The sequence below is a fragment of the Rhipicephalus sanguineus genome, chromosome 2 (assembly GCF_013339695.2).
Source record: "Rhipicephalus sanguineus isolate Rsan-2018 chromosome 2, BIME_Rsan_1.4, whole genome shotgun sequence".
Lineage (NCBI taxonomy): Eukaryota > Metazoa > Arthropoda > Arachnida > Ixodida > Ixodidae > Rhipicephalus > Rhipicephalus sanguineus.
Window position 1 is genome coordinate 233115333 of NC_051177.1, and position 23814 is coordinate 233139146.

Genomic DNA, 23814 nt, shown 5'->3' on the forward strand with positions numbered 1-23814 from the left:
CCACCCGCAGACGAATGGCCTCACCGAACGCTTTAACCGCACGCTCGGCGACATGCTCTCGATGTACGTCGCCGCCGACCACACAAATTGGGATGCCATTCTGCCCTTCGTCACGTACGCCTACAATACCGCCTCTCAGAGCACAACTGGTTTCTCACCATTTTTTTTATTGTACGGCAGACACCCGTCGCACACAATCGACACCATCCTTCCCTACAAGCCAGATCAATCTGAATGTGCGCCTATTTCGGACACAGCCAGGCTTGCGGAAGAGTGTCGCGAACTTGCCAAGACTTTTACAACGCACGAACAAGAGCGGCAGAAGAGCATTCTCGGTGACACCACCACTTCTGAGTCCACGTTCCTCCCTGGAGCGCTCGTGTGGCTCTCGGTCCCGACCACTGCAACTGGCCTCTCTTCCAAACTACTGCCCAAATACGAAGGCCCCTATCGTGTCGTGGAACGCACATCCCCGGTCAACTACCTGATCGAACCCATCGAACCATCTTCGGACATGCGCCGTCGAGGGCGCGACATTGTCAACGTGGAGCGCCTGAAGCCCTACCATGACCCGCTCATAGTGACAAGCTGCTAGGTCGCCAGGCGGCTCCCTTTTCGTACCCGGGGTAATTGTAGCGGAGCGTTCGTAGTCGGTAATGGGTCGTCCTCTCGAGCGCCTTCTAGTGGGTCGCCTCTTCTCTGAGAGCACGCTCCTCGTGCAGAGAGTCGGCCCCGCTTTTGACTGTCGCCGTCGCCGAGTGCCCGCTAATAAACGTCTTGACATAGGTAATATTTTTTGCTTTTCTCCTGCGAGAAAATTGCCCTTAACTGCAAAGGACATCGCAGATGAAACATCTAAGGCCTCTGTCTTGAGTGCTGTGCGTGAAATGACATGGCATGGCTGGCCGCGGTCGGTAGATGCGCAGTATCTACCGTTCTTTGTAAGACGGTTTGAACTTTCGGTAGATAATGCCTCTAGGCGCTTTGTTGGGCTAGTTGGTTATGATCCATGAGACAGTTTGGCGTAGCGCACACCCACAAGGACAAAAGAAGGACACACACACACACAGCGCTGTGTGTGTGTCCTTCTTTTGTCCTTGTGGGTGTGCGCTACGCCAAACTGTCTCATGGATGATGCCTGCTTGATTTGGGAGAACCGAGTGGTTATACCCCGCGCTCTTCAACAGGAAATACTGTTGCTGTTACATGAACAACACATGGGAATCAGTAAAATGAAGGCCCTGGCGAGATCAATGGTATGGTGGCCCGGAATCGACAGCAGCCTCGAGCAAACTGTAAAACAATGTCACATCTGTCAGAGTGTAAGGCCAGCCAGCACCACTGACCCCATGGAGGTGGTGCACTAACAGTTGGGAGCGAGTGCACCTCGACTTTGCAGAAAAAGAAAGCAAGATGTTTCTGCTCGCAGTCGATGCACACTCCAAGTGGGCAGATGTCAAAATAATGAATTCAACTACGGCGCAAAACACCATTGAAACAGTAAGGTCATTGTTTGCAAGCTATGGGTTGCCTCAGGAGATAGTTACGGACAATGGGCGACAGTTTCGAGCGAAAGAGTTTGATGATTTCTTGCAGGCAAACGGGGTCAAGCATACTTTGACTCCGTCTTATCATCCTCAATCTAACGGCGCAGCAGAACGAGCAGTGCAGACTGTTAAGCAGTCATTGCTAAAGCAACTGCTAGAGGATGAACGGAGCCACAGTTCCAGATCCTTGCAACACAGAGTTGACAACTTCCTTTTCGCGTACAGAACTACGCCGCAGCACACATTCACTGGTAAAACACCAGCAGACTTGTTTTTAAAGAGAAAGCTGCGGACAAGACTTTCTCTGCTCAAACAAGACATGGAAGCTACGATCAATCCGAAGTCCGAGAGTGAAGTGCGCAGTGCAAATGAACGTAGAGGAAGAGCATTTTCTGTGGGCGATCGCGTGCTTGTTCGTGGTGAACTTGTAAAGTGGCGACCTGGAAACATTGTGAGCGTGAAATCTCCGGTAACATCCCTGGTGAATGTTGATAAACAAACGCGCTTTGTGCACGCCGATCACCTACGTTGCACTTCTTTGAAACATGAAGAGTATGTGGAAGACTGTGGTGATGAAATGTCTTTGCCGCATGCCAGTGATATTTTGGAAAGGGGAAATTGCTCACCACAACCGCCGCACACCCCTCCTGTATTAGACGTAGCACACGGGTGACACGCCCACCAGATCGACTGATGTACCATTGAATGTGATTTTGTTTGTGGGGGAGTGTTGTAATCGCGTCAAACGTGGCTGTGACGATTATCTGCCCTCTGCTGTTCAGTGCGCAGAGCCTGCGCGCGCATCCTTTGTTGGCGCTGTTATCGTGTTAAAAGCGCGGCGACCAAGCTGTGTCGTGTCATATGTGTTTCTGCCATGAGCTGCAATAAACGGCTTTCGCATATCGGCGTCTTCATTGTAACAGAAAGTGCAACGCGAAATTGTTTGTCTCAATCTCAGCTGAGATTGACACAAACAAGCTGAGATTGAGCCCGCCGAAATTTAGAGCCGGGAGACCAGGAAGGGGAGTTTGTGCAAAATGTCACCTTTCCCATACATCTCGCATGCAGGGGTAATTATTTCTGAAGGGGATTTAACGCCAGGTTTCGAGAAACATATCGATACTCATCACCACAGTGACTGAAATGTGGACGCCGATTCTGAAATATTCATTTTTGGTTCCACGGTGACCTTTCAAGCAACTCATAGTGACCGCATGGGGCGCCTCACGAAAAAAGCAATGCTTGAGACTTGTCCCGTCTATGTAGCTTACCCGAACCACGCGTTATTAATCGCAATTGGCGAGAAAATAATTCGAGTACGATTTAGCAAGGTCACAACACTTTATTCCCTGTGGAGCCGCGGGCGGCGTGTTTGAGACCCCTGTCCTAGATAAACACTAATGAAACTTCATTTGGGCATAGTTTGTGCATATTCCTGAGGTAAAAGTGGTAAGGCCTACGTCGATCAAACCAGCGTTTCTAGAACCAGGTCAGGTTTCGCAGCTCCCCATAGACGCTTGCTCTCCGAAGTGGATGCGACGGCCGACACAAGAACTAGCGGCGCTGCAGTTCCATCTTGCATCATGCCTCACGCGTCGTCTGCTACAACACCCATGTGACCTATCGTCGCTGCAGCTTTCGGCGGCCGTGACAGCCGATATTCTGAGATATGAACTTTTGCAATAACCTCGACTGTTTTAAAAAGCGATTATTTCACAAGATAAGCGCCAAGAACATCAAAAGATAATCAAACGTGACCTATAATAACGGTACAATCTCACACGTTTAGCTGTCCTCTCGCACGATTATCCCATTGCCGTCAACCTGTGTTTAGCCGCCACGGTGGAACAGTGGTTACGGTGCTCGGCTGCTGACCCGAAGGTTGCGGGATCGATCACGACTACGGCGGTCGCACTTTTTCTGTGGAAGCGAAAATGACACTGGCTCATGTACTTAGATTTGTCATACTAAGCAAGTCGTAAAACAGAGGATCGTTGTTAATTTTCGGACGAATTAATTCTGATTTCTTGAGAAAGGCGTGCAACGCGAACTATGGTTGATCAAGGTACCTTGTTTTATTCGCTGAGCTCGGTTAGGCGACTGGTAGCGAAGTTAGTCTTCACGATTCTGGTGGGATTGGCGTTCAGAAGACATTCCTTGCTAGCCTTGATTCGGTAGAAGTGATGAGCAGTGTTCATTTCCGAGCCGCTCGTGCAACACGCGCATCAAGATGACATTCTTCGGCTTTGTCCCTTTCACACGTGCTAAATTGAGAGAACTGCATCCGAAGCGATCACCGTTCGCAAACAGTCACGCACGGAGTACGGAGAAAGCGAGCACAGAGAAACGCGCAACGCGTCGCAAGCGGTTACTCCTCGCGCGTCTGAGATCGCCGCAGCAGGTGCGTCGCCTCCGCGATTAGCTTCGCCAACGCGCCATTGAGAGCAACTGTGCGTTGCCGTATCCGATCCCGGGGACCACGGCAAGTGAAGCAAAATGGAGCAGCAGCGCCGTAAGTTCACGCGTCGGCCGCCTGTGCCGGTTCGCGAGCGGAGCTGCGAAACTGTAACGTTGGATCAAGCGGGGAGTTTCGTCGACGAGCAGCTCAGGGAAGATGCTCAAAAGGTTAACAAGAATGCTGATAAAGGAGCCCATCTTGTGGCTCATATTAATTCTTGCTGCAATTTGAATACCAATTTTCGTTTATATCAAGCTAGCGAAACGGCCGCGAGCGCCCCATGAGCATAACATGTAAATCATGCCCTGCACGACATGCGTATCATAAGTTTCATGTTACCACCTGTTATTTATATTCGTCATAGAGCCACGTCATCAAATACCACTTTTGGAGTATACCAAGCTAGCGAACCGGCCGCAGGCACACCATAAGCGTGGCATGTAAATCATGCTCCACGTGAAATACATGTCATGATTGTCATGTTACCACCTATCATTTATGCTCGTCATACCGCTACGTCATGCAATAACAATTGGTGTATATCAAGCCAGCGAAATGGCCGCGAGCGTCCCATGAGGATGACATGTAAAGCATGGCCTACAATGCATGCATATCATGATTTTCATGTTACCGCCTGTCATTTATGTTCTTCATACAGTCAGGTCATGCAGTACCAAATTTGATACATGTCAAGATAGCGAAACGGCTGCAAGCGCACCAAGAGCGGGGCATGGATGTCGTAGCGTACATGACACGCATGTCACCACCTGTCATTTATGTTCGCCATGTACACAAATGCTTCGGGGTACCGGTATATATCCATATAATTAAACGGTCGCCCCGAGATCATGCCATGTAAATCACGCTGTACATGACATGCGTGTCATGATTTGCCCGATAGGACCTGTCACTTATGTTTTGTCAATCTTATCACGCCATACCAATTTTTGTATACATCAAGTTAACGAAGCGGCCGCAAAAGCACCAAGGCCGTGGCATGTAAATCATGCCGTTGGTGACGTACAGGTCATGATTTTCATGTTATGACCTGTCATTTATGTTCATGATACAGTCATGTTGTGCCATACCGATTTCGGTATACGTCCCATTGACGAAATTTGTGTGGCGTTCTGTGTGTTTGCGCTGCTACTATTACCGCAGGGCTAGATAAGCACGATTACGCGAAAAGGAGATCGAGTATGCAACATTTGAGTGGGTAACTGTTGATAACTGTTTGGGTTTAACGTCCCAAAACCGCGATATCATTGTGAGGGACGCGCTACTGGGGTGCTCCGAAAATTTCGACCACCTGGGGTTGTTTAACGTGCGGCTAAATCCAAATACACTGGCCTCAAGCATTTTCGCCTCCATCGAAGTGCGGCCACCGCGGCAGGGACTCGATCGCGCGACCTTCGGGTCAGCAGTCGAGCACCGTGGCGGGTTACGTTTGAGGTAAAAGGTGCATAGTCATGCACATGCTTACCGTTGCATTTGCATATCGCATATGCGCAAGTAGTTCGAGTTGTGCTTCAGTGTACCATTTGTGACCTTGCATGAAAAAAAAAAGAGTAACGCACCATCGACTTGTGTGCTTTCGACGGTGTATTGGAAGGTTTTTCCCCATCAATCGGCTGCGCAGTCTCTGTGTGGTCCTTGACATTTTAGATCGTACCGGCTTGTTACTAAGGGATCAAGGTTCATTTGATGGCGCTTGTTTTCTCATCCAACTGGCAGAGCTTATCACGCTTCTGCCAGCTGCTTATCCCAGCGGTTAAAACACTCGCCTCCGGAGCGGAGCTTGAAACGCTCGTCTTCAAGAAAATTTATTTTGTACATTTATTTCATTATTGCGACGCTCCTCTTACGGCAAAGAGTGCTTAACAGCGAAAACGACCGGAGGGGATAGAAGAGACGAGACAGAGCGCTGACTGCCAACAATTTATTTCTTGCGAAGCTCTTCGCTTTTATACAGTCACCAGTTGCACTAGTCATGCGCGAAACACAATGATAATGCATAAGTACATCACACCGACAAGCGAAGGAACAACTTTTCTTTATCGGTGAGCGCGACAGAAGGGGTGCTAACAGAAGCATCTTTCAATGAGCATATCTTTTCTGCCTCTATGAGCTCGCGTGTGGTGCGATCCCTGCATGTAGCAACAATGGTACACTCTGAAAATATTGGCCGGCAGCCACACGTGCTGCAGTGAACGGACAGCCATCCTTGCTTATAATGATTCACATTGTACGTATGTTCCTTCAGCCTCTCATTTATACAACGACCTGTTTGATCGACGTAATATCTTCCACACGATAACTGCAGCTGATACACCACATTACAGATACAATCTCTAAATTTATTTGCATGTTTAGTAGTGCAACCGAGGGTGGGTCTGGACGGAGGAACGGACAGCTTGCACAGGCGACCCAATTTTTGGGGCGCCGTAAAGACCACCTTCACATTAACTCACTGTGCCACTTTCTTAAGATTGTGCGCTATCTTGTGCATATAAGGAACCACGGCGAAAGCCTGTCTAGCAGTGACAGGTTGGACTACGTTATCGTTCCCTTTGGCCTGATGTTCACGCAGCAGGCCTTCGGCAACGGAAACTTGCACGTGGTCAGGGTATCCAGCCGACGTCAGCCTTGAAGATTGCTCAACGAAGCTTTCGGTAATCTTGTGCACACAGGATTTTCGCAAGGCATTCGTGAAAGAAGATTTTGCGATACCTCGCTTAACTAATTTAGAATGCACGGAATGAAATGGCAAAACAGGCTTATTTCTACGCGGTTGATACATCCAGCAAGTGCGGCCATTATTCAGGAATAGCTTACAGTCAAGGAACCTGATTTCACAATTCTCAGAAAGTTCATGAGTAAGCTCAATATGTTTGAAACCACTCCGCATCAGGTCTAAAACTGCAAGAGCGTCATTCTTATACGATGCAACATCGGTGTCGATAAAAATTAAAGAATCATCTACGTATCTGAAAACGTGCGTCACATTAGTGTTAGTGAAAGCTTCCGAAATGGATCTGTCTAATTTGCCTAAAAACAAGTCACTGACGATGGGAGCGATGCAAGAACCAATACAGATACAATACTCCGGTCGTTTGCGCTGTTAAGCACTCTTTGTCATGTTATACCAACACGCCCAATCCTACTGTCTCCTCTTACGGCACATTTTTCTCGGCGAGCCGGCACAGGAGTGCTTACGCATTTAAAAATTTCTTGTGGCAGCGTTTGGTTGCCGTGTTCATAAAATGTTCCTGGTTCCCGCCTTTGTCGCAGGGGATGTAGGAAGGGAATGGAAGTAAGATGAAATAGTTTCACTAGTTCAGCGATGGTCCGCTCGCTTATGGTGGCGCCAGCGCAGAGAACCTACCTAGCGTATGCCACGGAGGACTGCATGCTTATAAAAATTCCTTAGAAGCGTCACAAAAGAAGGAAAACAAGACGCTGTACTACAACTGATCTCGCTTGTGTTTTCTTCTTTTGTCCCCGTCTGCGTGTGCTGTAACCAACCACCCCAGCGAGCTATCCTCGGTTGCTTGGCACGTATAGGGTGTCGCGAAGCTCGAGGGCGGTTCGATTCCCGGCCATGGCGGCTGCAATTCGATGGGGGTGAAGTGCAAAGAACACACGTGTGCTTAGATTTCGATGAACGTTAAGAACCTGAGGTGGTCGAACTTTTCCAAGACCCTACCCTACCACACTACGGCGTCTCTCATAATCATATCGTGCTTTTGGGACGTAAAAACCGATCAGTTATTATTACATTTCATCACATGAGCGCTTTGTTCAAGTAAAACTGCCTCCCCGGTGCCACCACTCAAGAGTGCACTTTTGCTCAAGTACATTTCTGATGTCTCAGTGAAACCTCGCTTTGGGCCACTTCGTTCACACTTTCGAAGCGCGAAGAGCGCACATAGGATCGTTCTGGAACTGTATTTCGTAAAGCCATTACCGTTCTTTAAATCGTTTGTATTGGCCTTGCCGCCCTTCCCTACTAAAGCTTTGTTCATGTTTTCGCTATTTGCTTGACTGTTGCCGTTGTTGTCACTTGAGCACCTTGTAAGCCCGAAGCGGACAACCCCTGACTGCTGCTTATGTTCCTCGCAGGGCGACGGCTCGGCAGAGCATTCTTCTTCCAACGTCAGCCCGGCACACGTGAGTTTGCTTACCTTTCACCGACGACTTATTGGAGCATTCCCTTTTAATGACCTCATTTGCGTGGCTGACACCTGGCGTTCTTTTTCTCTCGTTAAAAGTGACATGGCTTGTTCACACTATGTAATGCACCTTCGGCGTGGAAATTTGCATTCGTTTTCATCATACATTGTTTGCGTAGAAGACGCCTCATCGGGCGAGGGCGACGGGTCTGGTGCGCGCTCTGATGCTTCGGCGTGGCGTTGTCGAACGATGTCTACATGTTTTACGTCAACGTGCGTATATTTTTTTCACTAGTATTTTGATGCCAGCTAGCAAAAGCTCAGCGTGAAACCACTGTATTGTTTTTGGTTGTACCAGCAACTTCAGGAGAAGGAAACTCGGGTCGGAGGATACATAACACGCACCAGACGCAGAGTGTTATGGCTGCGTACTCATGAAATTATATGGTGTTCTTGCAGATTACGAATCGGCATGTGCCGTGATATTTCCGGAATAGCTAGTACTTTACGCAGTCAAATGGCCATTGGATATGGTCAAATCGGCGTACAAACATACTTGGTCAAGTGCGAGACATCCAAGCGCAACTCGCAAACTAAGCCATGGACATTGTTTTTGCTTGCCTTTATTGCTGGATTTTTTTTTATTATGATGTGCTTGGTCTGACGATGAGCTTCGTAGGTCGTATCAAGGGAGGCTGGGGCCATTCACAAGTAATACGGGTGTCCACCCTCCATAGTTTACAGGGATGCGGTACAGCCACCGTAATCATCATCAAATAACCTCGGAGCAACATATAGATCCCCCGGAGCAACATGGACTGCTTCAGTTGGTGGGCGGCTCCACTGAGGGCTCGTAATGCCGTCCGGGATGACCGCCTTCTCATGAGTGCCGAGACATCGGAGTACCTTGTATGGCCCGAGTTATCGCCGAAGTTTTTCGGTGTCTCCACGTCGGCGTATCGGTGTCCAGACCCAAACAAGGTCTCCTGGTTGGCATTACATGTTACGCCGTCGAAGGTTGTAGTGACGGCTGTCGACGCTCTGCTGGCTCTTGGTACGCAGGCGGGCGAGCGGTCGAGCTTCTTCGGCGCGGTACAAGTAGGTAGCAATGTCGAGATTTTTTTCGTCGGTGATGTTCGGCAGCATGGTGTCGAGCCTCGTCGCCGGGTTCCTTCCATAGACCAACCTTTATGGCGCCATCTGAGGTGTTCCTTGCAGAGCCGTGTTGTATGCGAAGGTCGCCTACGGAAGGATGCGATCCCACGTCTTGTGTTCGACGTCGACCTACATGGCCAGCATGTCGGCGATGGTCTTAGGCGCTCGGTGAGGCCATTTGTCTGGGCGGTGAGCGATGATGCGGCGGTGGCCTGTCAGCCGTATCTCAGGATCGCCTGAGTTAGGTCCTCAGTAAGGCCGTACCTCTGTCGGGGATGAGGATTTCTGGGACGCTATGATGCAGGACCATGTTCCCACCGAGCAACTTGGCTACCTCGGCGGCGCTACCTTTGTGCAGGGCCCTTCTTTCGGCGTAGCGGGTGAGACAGTCGGTTGCTTCGACGATCCATTTATTTCCGGAATCGACGTTGGCAACGGCCCCGGCGAGTCCATCCCGATATGCTGGAACTGTCGTTGAGGTGGCTCGATGGCTTGCAGAAGTCCGGCTGGTCTAGTCGGCGGTGTCTTCCGTCGCTTAAAGTCTCGGCAAGTCCTTACGTGATGGGTGGCCTGGACAGTGAGGCGAGGCCAGTAGTTATTTTCTTGTATCCTCGCGGGGGTACGGGAACATCCAAGGTATCCTGCCGTCGGGTCGTCATGAAAAGCTTCCGGAACTTCTTCACCTAATGCTCAAGGCATAACGAGGCGGTAGTTGGCTCGATGTGGCGAGTTCTTCTTTAAGAGAACGTGCTTTCGTAAGAAAAATGACGCCAGTCCTCGCTTAAACACCTTCGGAACAACGTCGGTGTTGCCCCCGAAGTATTTCACAAGGCCCCTGAGCTCCGGGTGGGATCGCTGTCGTTCAGCGAAGTCGTTGGCGCTTGTGGTTTCCAAGAAGCAGTCATCGTCCTGGTCGTCCTGGGGCGGCGGATAGACGGGGGCGCGAGACAGGCAGTCGGCGTCGGAGTGCTTTCGTCCAGAGTTGTAAATTACAGCGAAGTCGAATTCTTGAAGTCTCAGACTCCACCGCGCAAGGCGACCTGAAGGGTTCTTCAAGTTAGCTAGCCAGCACAAGGCGTGGTAGGTCGCTCACAACTTTGAAGGGGCTGCCGCAGAGGTAGGGGCGAAACTTTGATGAGCCCAGATGATGGCGAGACACTCCTTTTCTCTGGTGGAATAGTTGGCTTCCGCCTTGGATAGCGACCGGCTAGCATAACTAATAACCCTTTCTATTCCGTCAGTCATCTGCACAAGGACGGCGCTGAGTCCTACGCTGCTTGCGTCGGTGTGGATTTCCGTATCGGCATATTCGGAGGCGTCTGCAGGCGTCATTTCAGTTTTTGAAGTGCTACTTACGCCGTTCCCCACTTGAATTCCACGCCGGTCTTCGTGAGGTGCGTTAGTGGCTCGGCGATCCGTGAAAATTCCTTGACGAAGAGTCTGTAATAGGCGCACAAGCCGAGAAACCTGCGTGCGGTCTTCTTGGCAGTGTGTGGCGGGAAGGCTGCGCTGGCAGCTGTTTTCCGCGGGTCTTGTCGAACTCTAAACTTGTTAATGACGTGACCCAGAACAAGAGTCCCTCTTGCGCGAGGCTGCACTTTTCTGGCTTCAGGGTGAGTCCGGAGGTCTTGATTGCTTGAAGGAGAGCTTCACGGTGCCGCAGGTGTTCGTCGAAGCTTGAGGCCAACACAACGAGGTCGTCCAAGATCGCGAGGCAAGTCTGTGTCTTCAAGCCGGCCGTTACTGTATCCTTAGCGCGTTGGCGATTCGCTGAAGCCTAGCAAAAACCAATGGGCTTGATCTTGAACTCGAAGAGGCCGTCTGGTGTTATTAAGACAGTCAGTCTTCTATCGGTCTCTCTCGTCGACTTCGATTTGTCATTAGCCGGTCTTGAGGTCCATGGACGAAAAGTACTTCGCGTTGTGGAGTCGGTCTAGGGCGTCGTCTGTCCGTGGGAGAGGATGGACGCCCTTCTTATTGATTTTGTTCAGGGGATAATTACGTAGGATTTCATCCTTCCGCACTAACACCACGGGAGACGCCTACGGACTCTTGGACAGCTGGATGATGTCGTCTCGTAGCGTTTCGTCGACTTGTGGCATGGGGGCCTGGCATTCTCGCGTCGAAACTCTCAATGGGCGAGACAAACGGTACGAGTTTGCCTCCGATCCGGCGTGCGGCGTCGGATGGTCCGGCATGAGGTGCACGGCGATTCAGCACACGTGGGGCGAACGAGCAATCAGCCGTAGGGTCCACCCACATACGGCTCTTCGGCATGCACACTCGGAAGGCTTCGTATCCTCGTTATGAAGCACAAAACAAACAACTTTGCACAGCCACGCTTCGTTTTATAAGAAAATAAACAATAATACTACGCCTTCGCGAACGACAAGCACATCTCAACAGGTCGACGTGACTCACGACTCCGATGGTAGGCCTAGCATGGCGGACGCCGGCCGTCGCCTACGCCGTTCGCGATCACACACGTGAGCTCGTCATATAGCGCTTGTTTTTGCCAACATGGTTAAGCTTTGTACTCGAAGGTGGAAGCGAAGCGAGCCGGCTCGCCGAGACGACGGTGGTGTGTTTCTGTGTTTACCTGCGAAATAGCCTTGCATCGCAGCTCGCGATCTCGCTAGTGGTTTGGAAACGGGCGCTGTCTTGCAGAAATGGCACACTTCAAGCACCACTTTATTCATACAGTAATTATTTCGCGTCACAAACAGTATGTATTCGATGTTTATCACGCTGCCGCGAGCGGCGATGCCGGCAAATGCTCCGAGGCTCGACTCCACCGACTCGCCTTGGCCACGGTGACCAGAGCGGCGACAGGGAGAGAGCGCCACGAGCGGCGTGACAACACACGTCTCCCGAGCTGTCATTGGCTGCGGCCGTGCGACGGTCCGACGCGGCGATGAAAATATCTGCCCGGTTTGATGCACGCCGGGCATGCGATGCGGCGGTCCGATGCGATGAAACGTCACCACTCCGGCTGACCGCCAAGTCGGACGTCGCATCGCATGGAAAATCGTACCGTCTGTCTCGGCCTTTACGCGTGCTCTGACGGATTCGTGGGACACTTTCTTCTGTTATGATGCGATGTCTTGTGACTTGGGTCTGGCAGATTCTTGACGATGACGAGGAGCAGTCCCTGAATTGCAGGGGCAGGGCCGTGAGCTGGTCTTGGTTGTGCTTTGGGAGGCCCGGACTGACGTCGAAATCTGGTTGAGGACCTCGATTCGTCGAAGCGGTTTCGTTATCATCGAAGAGGGCGAAAGTGTGGCTAGCATCCACGAATTCGTCCATGTAGGCGAGCGTCGTGCCAATGTTGAGGTGCGATGGCTGAAGTTTGTCAGCATTACCTTCGCTTTAGCATCACGCAGCTCGGCTATTTGCGACGCGAACCTAACGGTTCAAAAAGAGGTGCTGGTCGCTTTCGATGACGCCTTCTAAGTGTGTAGGTTCTTCGGTGCCGATGGAAATGATGACGCTGGAGAGAGGCGGAATGGTGACCTGCCCATCAATTACATTCAAGGCATGGTGACCGATTTTTCCTATCGGGCGGGATGGCATTGTCCGCGGAAAGCGTTATCGACTGGGATCTTAAGTCAATGACTACGCCGTGGTGATTTAGGAAATGGATGCCTACAATAAAGTCCCTCGAAGAATTGTAGGACTACAAAGCTCGCTGAATCATGATTGGCCGTCAATCGTGATTCTCGCCGTGCAGATTCGAGTCAGCGTTATTACGTGGCCTCGAGTTGTCCGGATTTGGGGTGCGTCCTAGGCGGTCTTTACTTTTTTCAGCTTGGCGGGGAACGGGCCACTGACGACGGAGTAGCCGGCTCCGGTGTCGACCAGTGCGGTGATGTTGTGGCCATCAGTTAGCACGTCGATATCGGCGGTTCGCCGTCTTGAGTTAGGGTTGGGTCGCGGCTTCGGATCACGGCTGCGTCGACTTGCTCGGATGCTGCTGAGTCGTGTCGTCTGGTTTTGTTTCCGCAAGGTCCTCTCATGAAGGCTCCGTCTGGTGAACGGCGAGCTGATGTTTGAAAATTCTCGAATGGTCGTCGTCGGCGGCGGAGGAGGATCTTCGGCATCTCGTCGCACGGGAACCGCACCTCCATCGATTGCTGCGGTTAGTCTTCCGGATAAGGACTGGTAGATCGGCCCAGTGTTGGGCCGGTGTACTGCCGGCCATGAGGCAAGATGTAGCGCCCGGAGATGGTGAGCGGGATGGTCGTCTTCGTTGCCACTGTACTCCGTCGATGTAGTCGGGGATGTGGCGAGTTCGTTGGCCTGGCTGCGGACGCGGCGCATTCGCTGCGAAACAACGCAGTCCCATGTCACGGTACTGGCAGCGGCGGTGGTGTGGCTGGCTTCCTCGCCGTGGTAGCAGATGGGGTGACCGTCGGGCGCGTGCCAAACGTCAGTCCTTCTCTGTGCGTAGCGGCGGTCGACAGGCGGGAGGGATGACGTCGGTGGTTGTGGCGGTGTCTAGCGGCGGAACTGCAGCGGTGCGGTGTCTTGACGTGGGCGCGGAGTGGGAGCATGGCAACGGACTGCAGCAGCATAGCTTGCGGCTGCGGCTGTGCTGGCTGAGGAACACTAAGTGACTGCTGCATTTTCTCGCGCACTACTTCAGCTATGGACGTCACTTTAGACTGCGAGAAAGATACCTTTCGCAGCTCCTCTCGCACGATGGCTCATATAGTTTCGCGCACGTCGTCGGAGCCGAGGGCTTCAACTGCTGCGCTGTCTGGAATAACGCAACGATTGGTAACGTCTTCTCGATCGTTGTGTCCTCCGAGCGGAATTCGTATGACGGCGAAAGTAGCGTATTAAAGATCCAGAACCTGTACAAATACCGCTTGAGTGTCAGATATAAACTCGAAACTCGAAAAGACATAAACCCCTTACGGTACCTTTCCGATTTGCATGCCCGAGAAGCAGCATATGTGACAAGCCATGCAGAGACTTGGGTTGTGCCGACACCCAGAATAAATTCAGGTAGAGAACGCCTGCAATTCACTCTTCCTTGCCTTTTAAATTCGTATGTGCATAATAATTTTGATCTCTTAAGTTCGTCAAACACTGCTTTGCGTGCCTTATTGTTAACATGTAGATTCCGTTCCTTGTTTCTTTTTTTTGTAGCCATGCCTGTGTGTATCCAATGTGAATATTATCTGTTGTGTAATTTCTTGTTTCTTTTTTGCACCTGTCGATTATTGCATAGTCGTTACACTTTCAATAGTGTCGTTACATGAGTCTTGTTGTGAAGCCGCTGCCAAGCAAACGGGTGCCGTGGCTCTGTCAAGCTGTTTATTACAGATTTTTCTGCGCCTCCTCTGTCTGTACCTCTACAAGGCAGAAAATGAAGGATTTGAATTTGAAGCCATTCTATGGCTACTTGAAAAACTGTTGCATGGCCTCTTTAATGTGAAAGCCTTAGATGCCTCACCAAAACGCGAAAATTGACCGTCGGTGTCGGCGGCGTACACACGAATGATGCGAAAGATCCCCACGTGATGGCGCCACCATAAGGTCATAAATCGCCGAAACTTGTCACGTCATGATGACGTCATACACTGTGATGTCTTAAGATGACATCATCACTAGGCATAATAGTCGCTTTGCAGTGCTTCTGTGCAAAACCAGATGAGGTGCAGAAAGCTTGCAAGGCCTTTGATCCTAGAGGCGGTGCAAAACCACCACGTTAGGTGTAGCTTTCAGAGGGGGGGGGGGGGTGAGGGAGGATCAATACATCGAATGAGAAGAAAAATAAGATGGCTTTCGCCTTCGAGTCGTCTGAGGCGAATTCATAAGGGACCCTGCGATATTTTTTTTAAAACATGAAAGTTCTTTATACCGGCGTCGACGAAGGCTTCACTGACGTATTTCCGTAACGGATATGACGTTTTAAAATGTACGATATCAGATGACAAAAAAAAAAGCCTAGAAGAAAGTCACAGTTTCGCCGCAACGGCGAAGCAATGAATGCGGTAGCATCAAATTGGAATCCAGCGCGAAGAACGGAAAGCAGCTCGAAATTGCCAGCGCGTCGCTCGAGCCCAAAGCACGATACTTGAAGCGCACTGCTAAAATATAAAGCAGGACACACGAAACGAGCGAACAGGTACACACAGGACGAGCGCGAACTAAATGTCGCAGTTGTTACTTATTTTTGTTTGAACAGCTCGCTCCTTTCGCAAACGCGGCCGCTGCAGCGAGCGAGACCTTCGCTGCGCTCATCGCGTCATCTCGCTGACAGTGAAGAAACGCTTATGAGCGCCTGCCGTCTCCGAGTCCGGCCAGCGGTAAAGGGTCTGTATATAACGCTCGCCGTTAGCGCCCTAGAGGATCGGCGTTTCGTGGCGTAGTGGCTAGCGCCACGGGCTGCGGAGCGAGAGGTCCCTGGTTCGATTCCGTGCTTCAGAGGCATTTTTCTAAATGATTTTTCTTTGGCACTTTATATATATATATACATATATACATACTTATACATATACGCTGAATGAAGGCGACGGGGACGGACAAAAACCAGCCGAGACTGTCCATATAATTGCTATCGCAATAAAAGTTCCGTCGCTGGGAATCGAATCCACGACCCCTCGCTCCACAGCGCGCGGTGCTGAACGACTCGGCCACAGAGCGTACGTTCTTCAACACACTAACGACAAGCTATTTATTACACCATTTACCGCTGGCGGTACTCAGAGCTCGGTGGCACTTCAGCGTGTTCTCGTCATCACCAGCGAGATGGCGCGAAGGGCGCGCTTTAAAGGTAGTCGCCCTGATGCGTGCGTGCCTCCTACCAGTACTTTGCCCTACAGGGCGCGGTCGCCCGTGCGCGCGTTCTATCTCGTGATGGGGTTGGTTTGTACGTCTTGTGCGTTCACCGAAAAGGTGGCGTTGAAGTTAGAAAGCGCACGAAGGTCACATCGCTTGCTGCAGCGGCCGCGTTACGGAAAGGAGCGCGCTGCTCAAACACAAGAAAGTAACAACTGTGACAGTTCGCACTCGTCCTTAGTATACTTGTGCGTTCGTTTCGAGCGCCATTCTTTGTGTTTAACGGTGCTATAGCTGTGAAACTCCAATAATAATAATATCTGGTGTTTAACGTCCCAAAACCAAGATATGATTATGAGAAACGCCGTAGTGGAGGGCTCCGGCAATTTCAACCACCTGGGGTTCCTAACTTGCATCTAAATCTAAGTACACAGGCCTGAAACATTTTCGCCTCCATCGAAAAGTGAAGCTCCAGTAGACAATGTACACGCTGTCATATATCAATGCACAAAAAACGCTCAACTACCTCTGTCAAGACACCTCTCACTTTCGTGTTATACCGATTCCTATAATGGAGGGATCAGTCATGTTTTTTTGCACTCTTCCGTACAGGGCATTATTCAGTTTTCGGTGTACAAACGGAATGCCCTAGCCATAAGCAGCTTTGCTGTAAATGGAAGTTTGTTATAACGCACTTTCATTGGCGCACTCCATCTCCCAGGCAACCCTGCGCATGCGCATACCAGAGGCGTACCCAGAAATTTTTTCGGGGGGGGGGGGGTTTAACCATACATTATGTATGTTCGTGCGTGCGTTGTGCGCTTTTTGTGTGCGTGTATATAAACACATGCAAAATTAAAAAATTCCGGGGGGGGTTTGAACCCCCCAACCCCCCCCCCCCCTTGGCTACACCCCTGGCGCATACGATAGTGTGGAAGCACGGCGAGGATGCTACAGCACAGAGACGCCTCGGAAAGAAGAAAGGGAGTGTCGGAGGAGATTGGCTTCTTGAGGTTAGCTAAGTGACGTCATGTTGCGCCCAGCAGTACAATCGATCGAGAAGAAAAAGAACCTGGCTTTTGCCTTGGAGATACTTGGAGTCGTCTTAGGGGAATGCACTAGGGACAGTGGGATTCTTTAGCATTGAAGCACTGTTGTACGTCGCGGCGTTTGACTACCAGGTCTGCTGATAACCACATAGATGTATTTAGAGTGTTAATTCGTAAAGTAGAATTTATTGATCCAGTATTCTGTTTATTTGCTGGGGTCGAAAATAACCGCCGAAGAGGTTAGTCCAGAAATATAACCGCATGACGCTCTCATTTTTGCATTATCGAGTGGAATATGGAATGCTCCTGAGATGACTTTCTCCAGGAAACTTTCAATGAATCGAAATATTTCCAGCCCTTCATCTCCTGTACTTTCCTTGGCGTTATTGTCTGTTAGTTCTCATTAATATTGTGGCTAACCAGTGAGAACGAGCCCTTAAAAGTCACTCTCTTTCCTTCATTCGTGGCGAGGGTCTCGTTATGACAGACTTAAATATCAGAAAATCAGAAATGCTTTTATTTTCCGACGGAATTGTTGGGGGTCCTTCAGGCGAAAAGCTGCACAATACAGCTTGAATGTGCCTGAAGGCCCTCACATGGCAGCAGTAACACTAAAACAAGCATATATACACGTGTTTAGCATATATCCAAATACAAACCAACTAAAAAAGTGCAAAATGTTGAATAACACTTGTGTTTTCCTAGAAACACATGGTATTTAAAAATAACATAGAAATGTAATACATTTAGTGAGAAGAAATGTGAAAATGCATTGTCGTACATCAGAAACAGTGGTATTTACAACACTAAGAAAAGCAGTGCTATAAACACGAGTATGATGTACTACAATATGATCATACTGGTCATACTGGTGGCCTCCGCGATTTCAATAAAAGTTCAATTTTGTCAATGCCTTAACACCGCGAGGTGGCGACCTTAGACCAAGCGTCGTAAAAGCGTCGGCCTCGCTCATAGCATCTGGCTATCACACTTCGTTCTCTGATTACGCTTTCACCGTTAACTACTACAGCTACCACAAGGATTTGTTTAATCATTTAACTCGGACGTGAGTCGTCGGAATGGAGATGTACCACCAGTCATCAAAGTGGGTGCATCCACGTTAAGCGGTGCTGTAATAATAATAATAATAATATAATAATAATAATAATAATAATAATAATAATAATAATAATAATATCTGGGGTTTAACGTCCCAAATCCACGATGTGTTATGAGGGACGCCGTAGTGGTGGGCTCCAGAAATTTCGACCACCTGGGGTTCTTTAACGGGCACCTAAAGCTAAGTACACGGTAAACGGTGTTATAGCTGCCAGACATTGTGCAAACTCTCTTATATCAATTCAGTTACTTCTGTAAACATTCAGCTACTTCGGTAAGGGCACGACTTACTTTCGTGTTATTCCGATTCCTATGAAGGAGGGATCAACCATCTTTTTTTGTATTCGAGTCGTCACGTATGTTTTAAGAAGGATTTGATATTGTCGGAGCCGAAACAAAATGAATATAAAAGTCGCTATTCGTAAAGATTTGTCGCGTGTATTATATTGTTTTTGAAAAGGTTGCGCGCTGGGATGAAAATAAGGTACATTGGCTATTCGTCGAAGGGGGCTATTCGTCGAAGGGCGCGTTATTCAAGTTGTAGAACTGCACGAATGTTAGCTTTTGTGGTGGTGGCCCATACAAGCGCACAATAGTGAAGACTTGGTGCCTTCAGGTAGTATGCGAGGGATTATTGGTCAGCTGCCGCATCGTAAAAAGATCACGTGCTACGTGACGCTAACAGGCAGAAAAAGAGTGTTCCGTACTCGCCGCCATGGCTGCGATCGGCGCTAACGCTCCTAGGTTTAAGTGTACATATAAACCCTATAAAGTGGACGGGGGGATGACCGCCGCCGTAGCTCAGTGGTAGAGCATCGGAGGCGTTATTCGAAGGCCGCAGGTTCGGTCCCTGCCGGCGGCAAGTCATCTTTTCGGCCACTTTACTTTCTTCACATTTATGTCCTAAATACTAGAAATGACACCCCCTATACTTTCCTTGGCATCATTGTCTGTTAGTTCTCATTAATATTGTGTCTAACAAATAAAAACAAGCCCTTAAAAGTCACTTTCTTTCCTTCGCCCCTAAAAGGCACCTGCGATGCACATTTCAATGTCCTTCCTGAAGGCATAATTGCATCTAGCGAACGCCAAGGCCCCAACCGCTCGTACTAGCTTTATGGGCCGTAGACATTACTACATGCGTTTCATAGGCACTCTGTACCCAAGAGCCTGTAAGCTGGAAGGCGGTGCATTGCGTGATAAAAAAGAAAAAAATCACTTTCACCCCAAGCGCTAACCAATGAATACGATAGCGACAAATTGCAATGCTATACGTTATACGAAGTAAGGCTGGCAGCCAACTCTTTTAGATCAGGTTTCGCGTCTCAAAGTTTTAGATCAGGTCTCAAAGCGCTGTGGAAGGGAATATGGCCGCTCCAGGGAGAGGAGCGGTTTTCGCACAGTCTCTCCGCGTTGAGAGCACAACACGCAGAAGGGTATACGAGCCTTTTGCTGATGCCTGCCGAGATAACGCGTGCGCCAGCAGTCGCGACCGCCCTTGTAATGAAAGATCAAAGTTCACAATTGCTGCTCGAGCGACACCCCCCCCCCCCCGCGTCATGCTCCTTCTGGAGAGGAGGGGCGTTTCCTGTCTGCTTGAGCAGCATTCCACGGCAGGCCTCGCACGCGGGTGATGTTATCGCGTGCGCCCTCCGAGCGACGGACATGGGCCGGCTCGTTTGATCTCTGTTTGAGCCGCGTTCGTCGCCGCCGCACGCGTGCTTTTACCCGCGGGTACAACATGCGATTCGCGGGGGATGTTCAGTAGGGTTGAAAGCTGGGCTAGTTGGTGACTGATCATTATTCCGTATGGTGAAGTAGCGCACTTTTTTGACGGGGACTAAAGGGACGAGAAACAGACGACACTCGCAACTGAATTTATTTAAGCAAATGCTTCATATATCTGAGGGATGTTATCGATTTGAACTTTATACGGAACATGACGGCGACGGCAATAGCCTGTCGAGAATGTCCGTATATTTGCTATCGGAATAAAAGAGAAAAGGGCTGTTGGACAAACGCGCGGTGTAGGAAGCACCCTCAGCGTTACAAAATGGACTCCTTTTACCCTGAAGCAACAAATTCACATCGTCTTATTCCACGCGCCGAACAGAAGCCCGCAGCGTAAATTCCGCAAGTGAGACAACTGCTTGCCTTAACACAGCTAACATCCGAAGTAGTGTAAGTACGGCGTCTTCTGCGCCGTTTGGCAGCCCGAACGAACGAGCGAAAGATAAAAGAGCGGAGCGAGTCGACTGCTTGAAAACACAGCCCATTCGCGTGTCTATGGGCGCCGCCATCTTACGTAATTGAATACGAACAGAAATATCGGAAAAGCGTTGTAGATCACGTGATCGTTTGCGGCCAATAGCGGCGCAGCATGCTTCCCAGGCATTGTGCGAGATATCTTTGCCCGAGCTCAGCGGCGCCGACATCAGAATGCCGAGTTACGCGCCGCCGAAGCACCAGCTAGGTGCCGTCGCCGAGAAACAGCATGTGTGGAAAATAAGGAGTTGTCAGTGCGTGCGTACATGTTTTTGTCAATTGTTTGCCTTGGTATAGCGGGAAATGAGAACACCCGTAGAGTTGCGCTCAAGTTTCCCACGAAGGTGTCGCTAATTTTTCTTCTCGCGTGCGCTGTCTTTCCCTGCCCTGTAGACGACAACTTGAGAGAAAGAAGGAACGCGCAGAGGTGGTTGCCACATCCTTATTGTGCGGCTTCCGCACGAGACGCCCTGAGGCTGTTTTTGTCAGCTTGCTTTCACGCATTGCTTTCACGCATCCTTGCTTTCTTTTGCGCATTCATTTGAGGGCCGCTTGCATCTGCGTTGCTCTTTTTTACGAGGAGACCCGGCGCGGCACCACGATGTTTATCTTCGCTGCTACGAAAGCACGTTCGCTGTCGGCGACTTGGTCGGCAATTTCCGGCCACCTAGGCGAGCTTCTCTTTGCCTGCCTTCGTATTGCCTCGAAATTCTTCTCCGGTCGTATCGATCACATCAACACCCACCGGAAGGTGGCTAAGGACAAAGGCCGGCGTCGACGAGACATTAGTTCGGTGGTAGCAATAAGACAGGGTACATAACACGGCGTGCCAGAAGAAGGGACGAAAAATAAGGAATACAAATTCATAAACACATTAGCATGCTAGATTTTTCACTGCGTGTATGTGAGGAAGCTACATTACGTACGACGTATGTGGCATAAATCAAGCACAGTTTCTCGACATTATAGTCGACACCATGGATAGACTATTTCTACAACATAATGTAATACAATACACTGTATAATTTGTAAAAGTGTAGAAGAGAAAATGCTGGTGGCATGCATTTTCGCATGCGATAAAAGAGTCAGTTTCACAGCAAGGGCGAAGCAATGTATGCCGTAGCAACAAATTGTAGGTTCATACGAAATGAGGCTAGCAGCTAACTGTTTTCTATCCGATCTCACGTAACTACAAAACGCTGGTGTAAGAGAATGCGGCCGCTCCAGGGAGAGATGCTCTGTCCGCATAGTGACTTCGCGTTGAGAGCGCAGCACGTAGAAGGGTATACGAGCCGTCCGCTGTGATGGCTGTCGAGATAGCGCGCGAGCCAGCGATCGCGACCGCGCCCTTTTATTCAAAGTTCAAAGTTGCTGCTCGCGTGACACCCCCCCCCCCCCTCGCGTCTTTTCCTGGTCAATAAAGATGGGCGGGGTGTTTCCTGTCTGCTTCGACGGCAGGTCTCCCGAGCGGGGTGATGTTATCGCATGCACCCTCCGAGCGACGGAAATAGGCCGGCTCGTTTGATTTCTGCTTCGGCGGCGTTCGTCGCCCCCGTTGGCGCGCTTCTGCCCGCGGTAGAACATACGATGCGCGGGGGGATCTTATCAATATGGATTTCGTACAGGACATGACGCGACGGCAAAAACCCGTCGAGAGTGTCCATATAATTGCTATCGCAAGAAGATTCTGGTGCATTGCAGGACGAACTTAATATGGACCTAGCAAATGTTCATTCGTGGTGGTGTGCTGAAAATAAGCGAATAATTGATCCATCTAAGACAACATTGATGATACTCCACTCCTCAAAACCTTTGCTTGTTCATTCTCTTGCAGTTTCCTTACATGATGATGTAATTGCGATATCCGCGTCCACTAAATTTCTTGGTGCTGTTCTAGATGAGAATCTAAAGTTGTAGTGTCATACTCAATCACTTATTCAAAAAATCTCATTTGGTATTCACGTCATCATAAAAACTTGCTCCTTTTTTTCTCAAAACAGTGTTAGGCTTTTATATTACGCGTACATACACAGTCACCTCTAATACTGGCTCTCATCTTGTGGTAATGCCACACATCTTCATCAGCTGGAGGTTTCGCAGTATTTGGATTAGTTACATTTAAATCGCATACATCGCCCTCTGCTCCCATATTCCGTTTTTTAATTGTTTTACCTTTGCGTATGTTGTTCAGTCATAAGGTGGTACTAGTAATGTTTCGTCTTATACATACCGAGCTCAATATTCCGGGTTTTACTCGCTCCACCCTCATCAATAACAATAATACACGATTCTCGAAACAACCTAATGTTGAGCCCTGCTGTCGCGAAGGAGTAACTATTGTTCACTAACGGGATGCTCGGGATTAACCTGTGCAGATGATATTGGGAATACACCTTTGCGCTGGGGACGTCTTGAACATAAAAGGATTGCATCCTGCTAGCGGAGGGCCCCAAAAACGGGGTGGTGGTCTCTGACGGCTGGCCAGGGACGTTTCGTTCTCTTGCCCCTGTACGAGCAGCGGGGAGTCCTTTTCAACAGAGACGGCCGTCTCTTTGCCTAATACCCCTGACGACGGTTGCAGTAAGCCCCTGTCGTTGCTCTGAAGAACCCTTTTCAGAAAGAAGTTGCGCCGATAACACACGGCACCAGACTAAGTTGTTCAGGTGGTTTGTGGCCTCTGCGATCAGCTCCGGTTGCTCAAATGAGCGCCGCAAAAAAAAAAGGGAGTGAGAGAAAAAAAAGAGCTGCTCGATAAATCAGCAGGAGAGAAAACATAGACCACGCGTAAGTTGGAGTTATTGTTGATGGTGCCGACTGTGCAGACTACAGTTCACCACACACTCTTTACAAAGAAAAGGTCACTGCCGGAATTCAACATGGCGGCTCTAGCGACGTGATGCGGGTGCACAAAGGGCGACGTCACTGCCTCGGCAGTGCATTTTTTTTTTTGGGGGGGGGGGGGTCACGCATATTTACAACATCACAGAGGGTATGAGGCGGCACCCGAGGATCCTTCTTTGAAAGGCTGCATTGTTGAGTTGTGCGGGCTATGTACGATAGTATCCTTTACGTTGGAAAAGTAGATGCAGGAACTGTTGTACTATATTTAAACCGAAAAGGAACGTTGCCGTGAGGGAGATATTCCTTCGTCGTGTGTTACTGCACATGAACGCCTTTCCGGAAGATGTCCCCTCGCCTCACGTAAGGGACGTTGGAGTGCCCGAGTGTTAGGCATATAGGTCGGAAAACTTACTCATGAG

The 23814-nt window shown here is 49.7% G+C and overlaps 1 protein-coding gene across 1 annotated transcript in view; it reads left to right on the forward strand.

The window, feature by feature from the left end:
* Positions 1-23814, forward strand: part of LOC119382293 (protein O-mannosyl-transferase TMTC3-like) — a 368314-nt gene that overhangs the window by 182165 nt on the left and 162335 nt on the right. The window contains exon 2 of the mRNA XM_037649996.2: positions 8128-8175. Within this exon, the coding sequence (XP_037505924.1) occupies positions 8128-8175 (48 nt within the window). The remainder of the gene's footprint in view (positions 1-8127; positions 8176-23814) is intronic.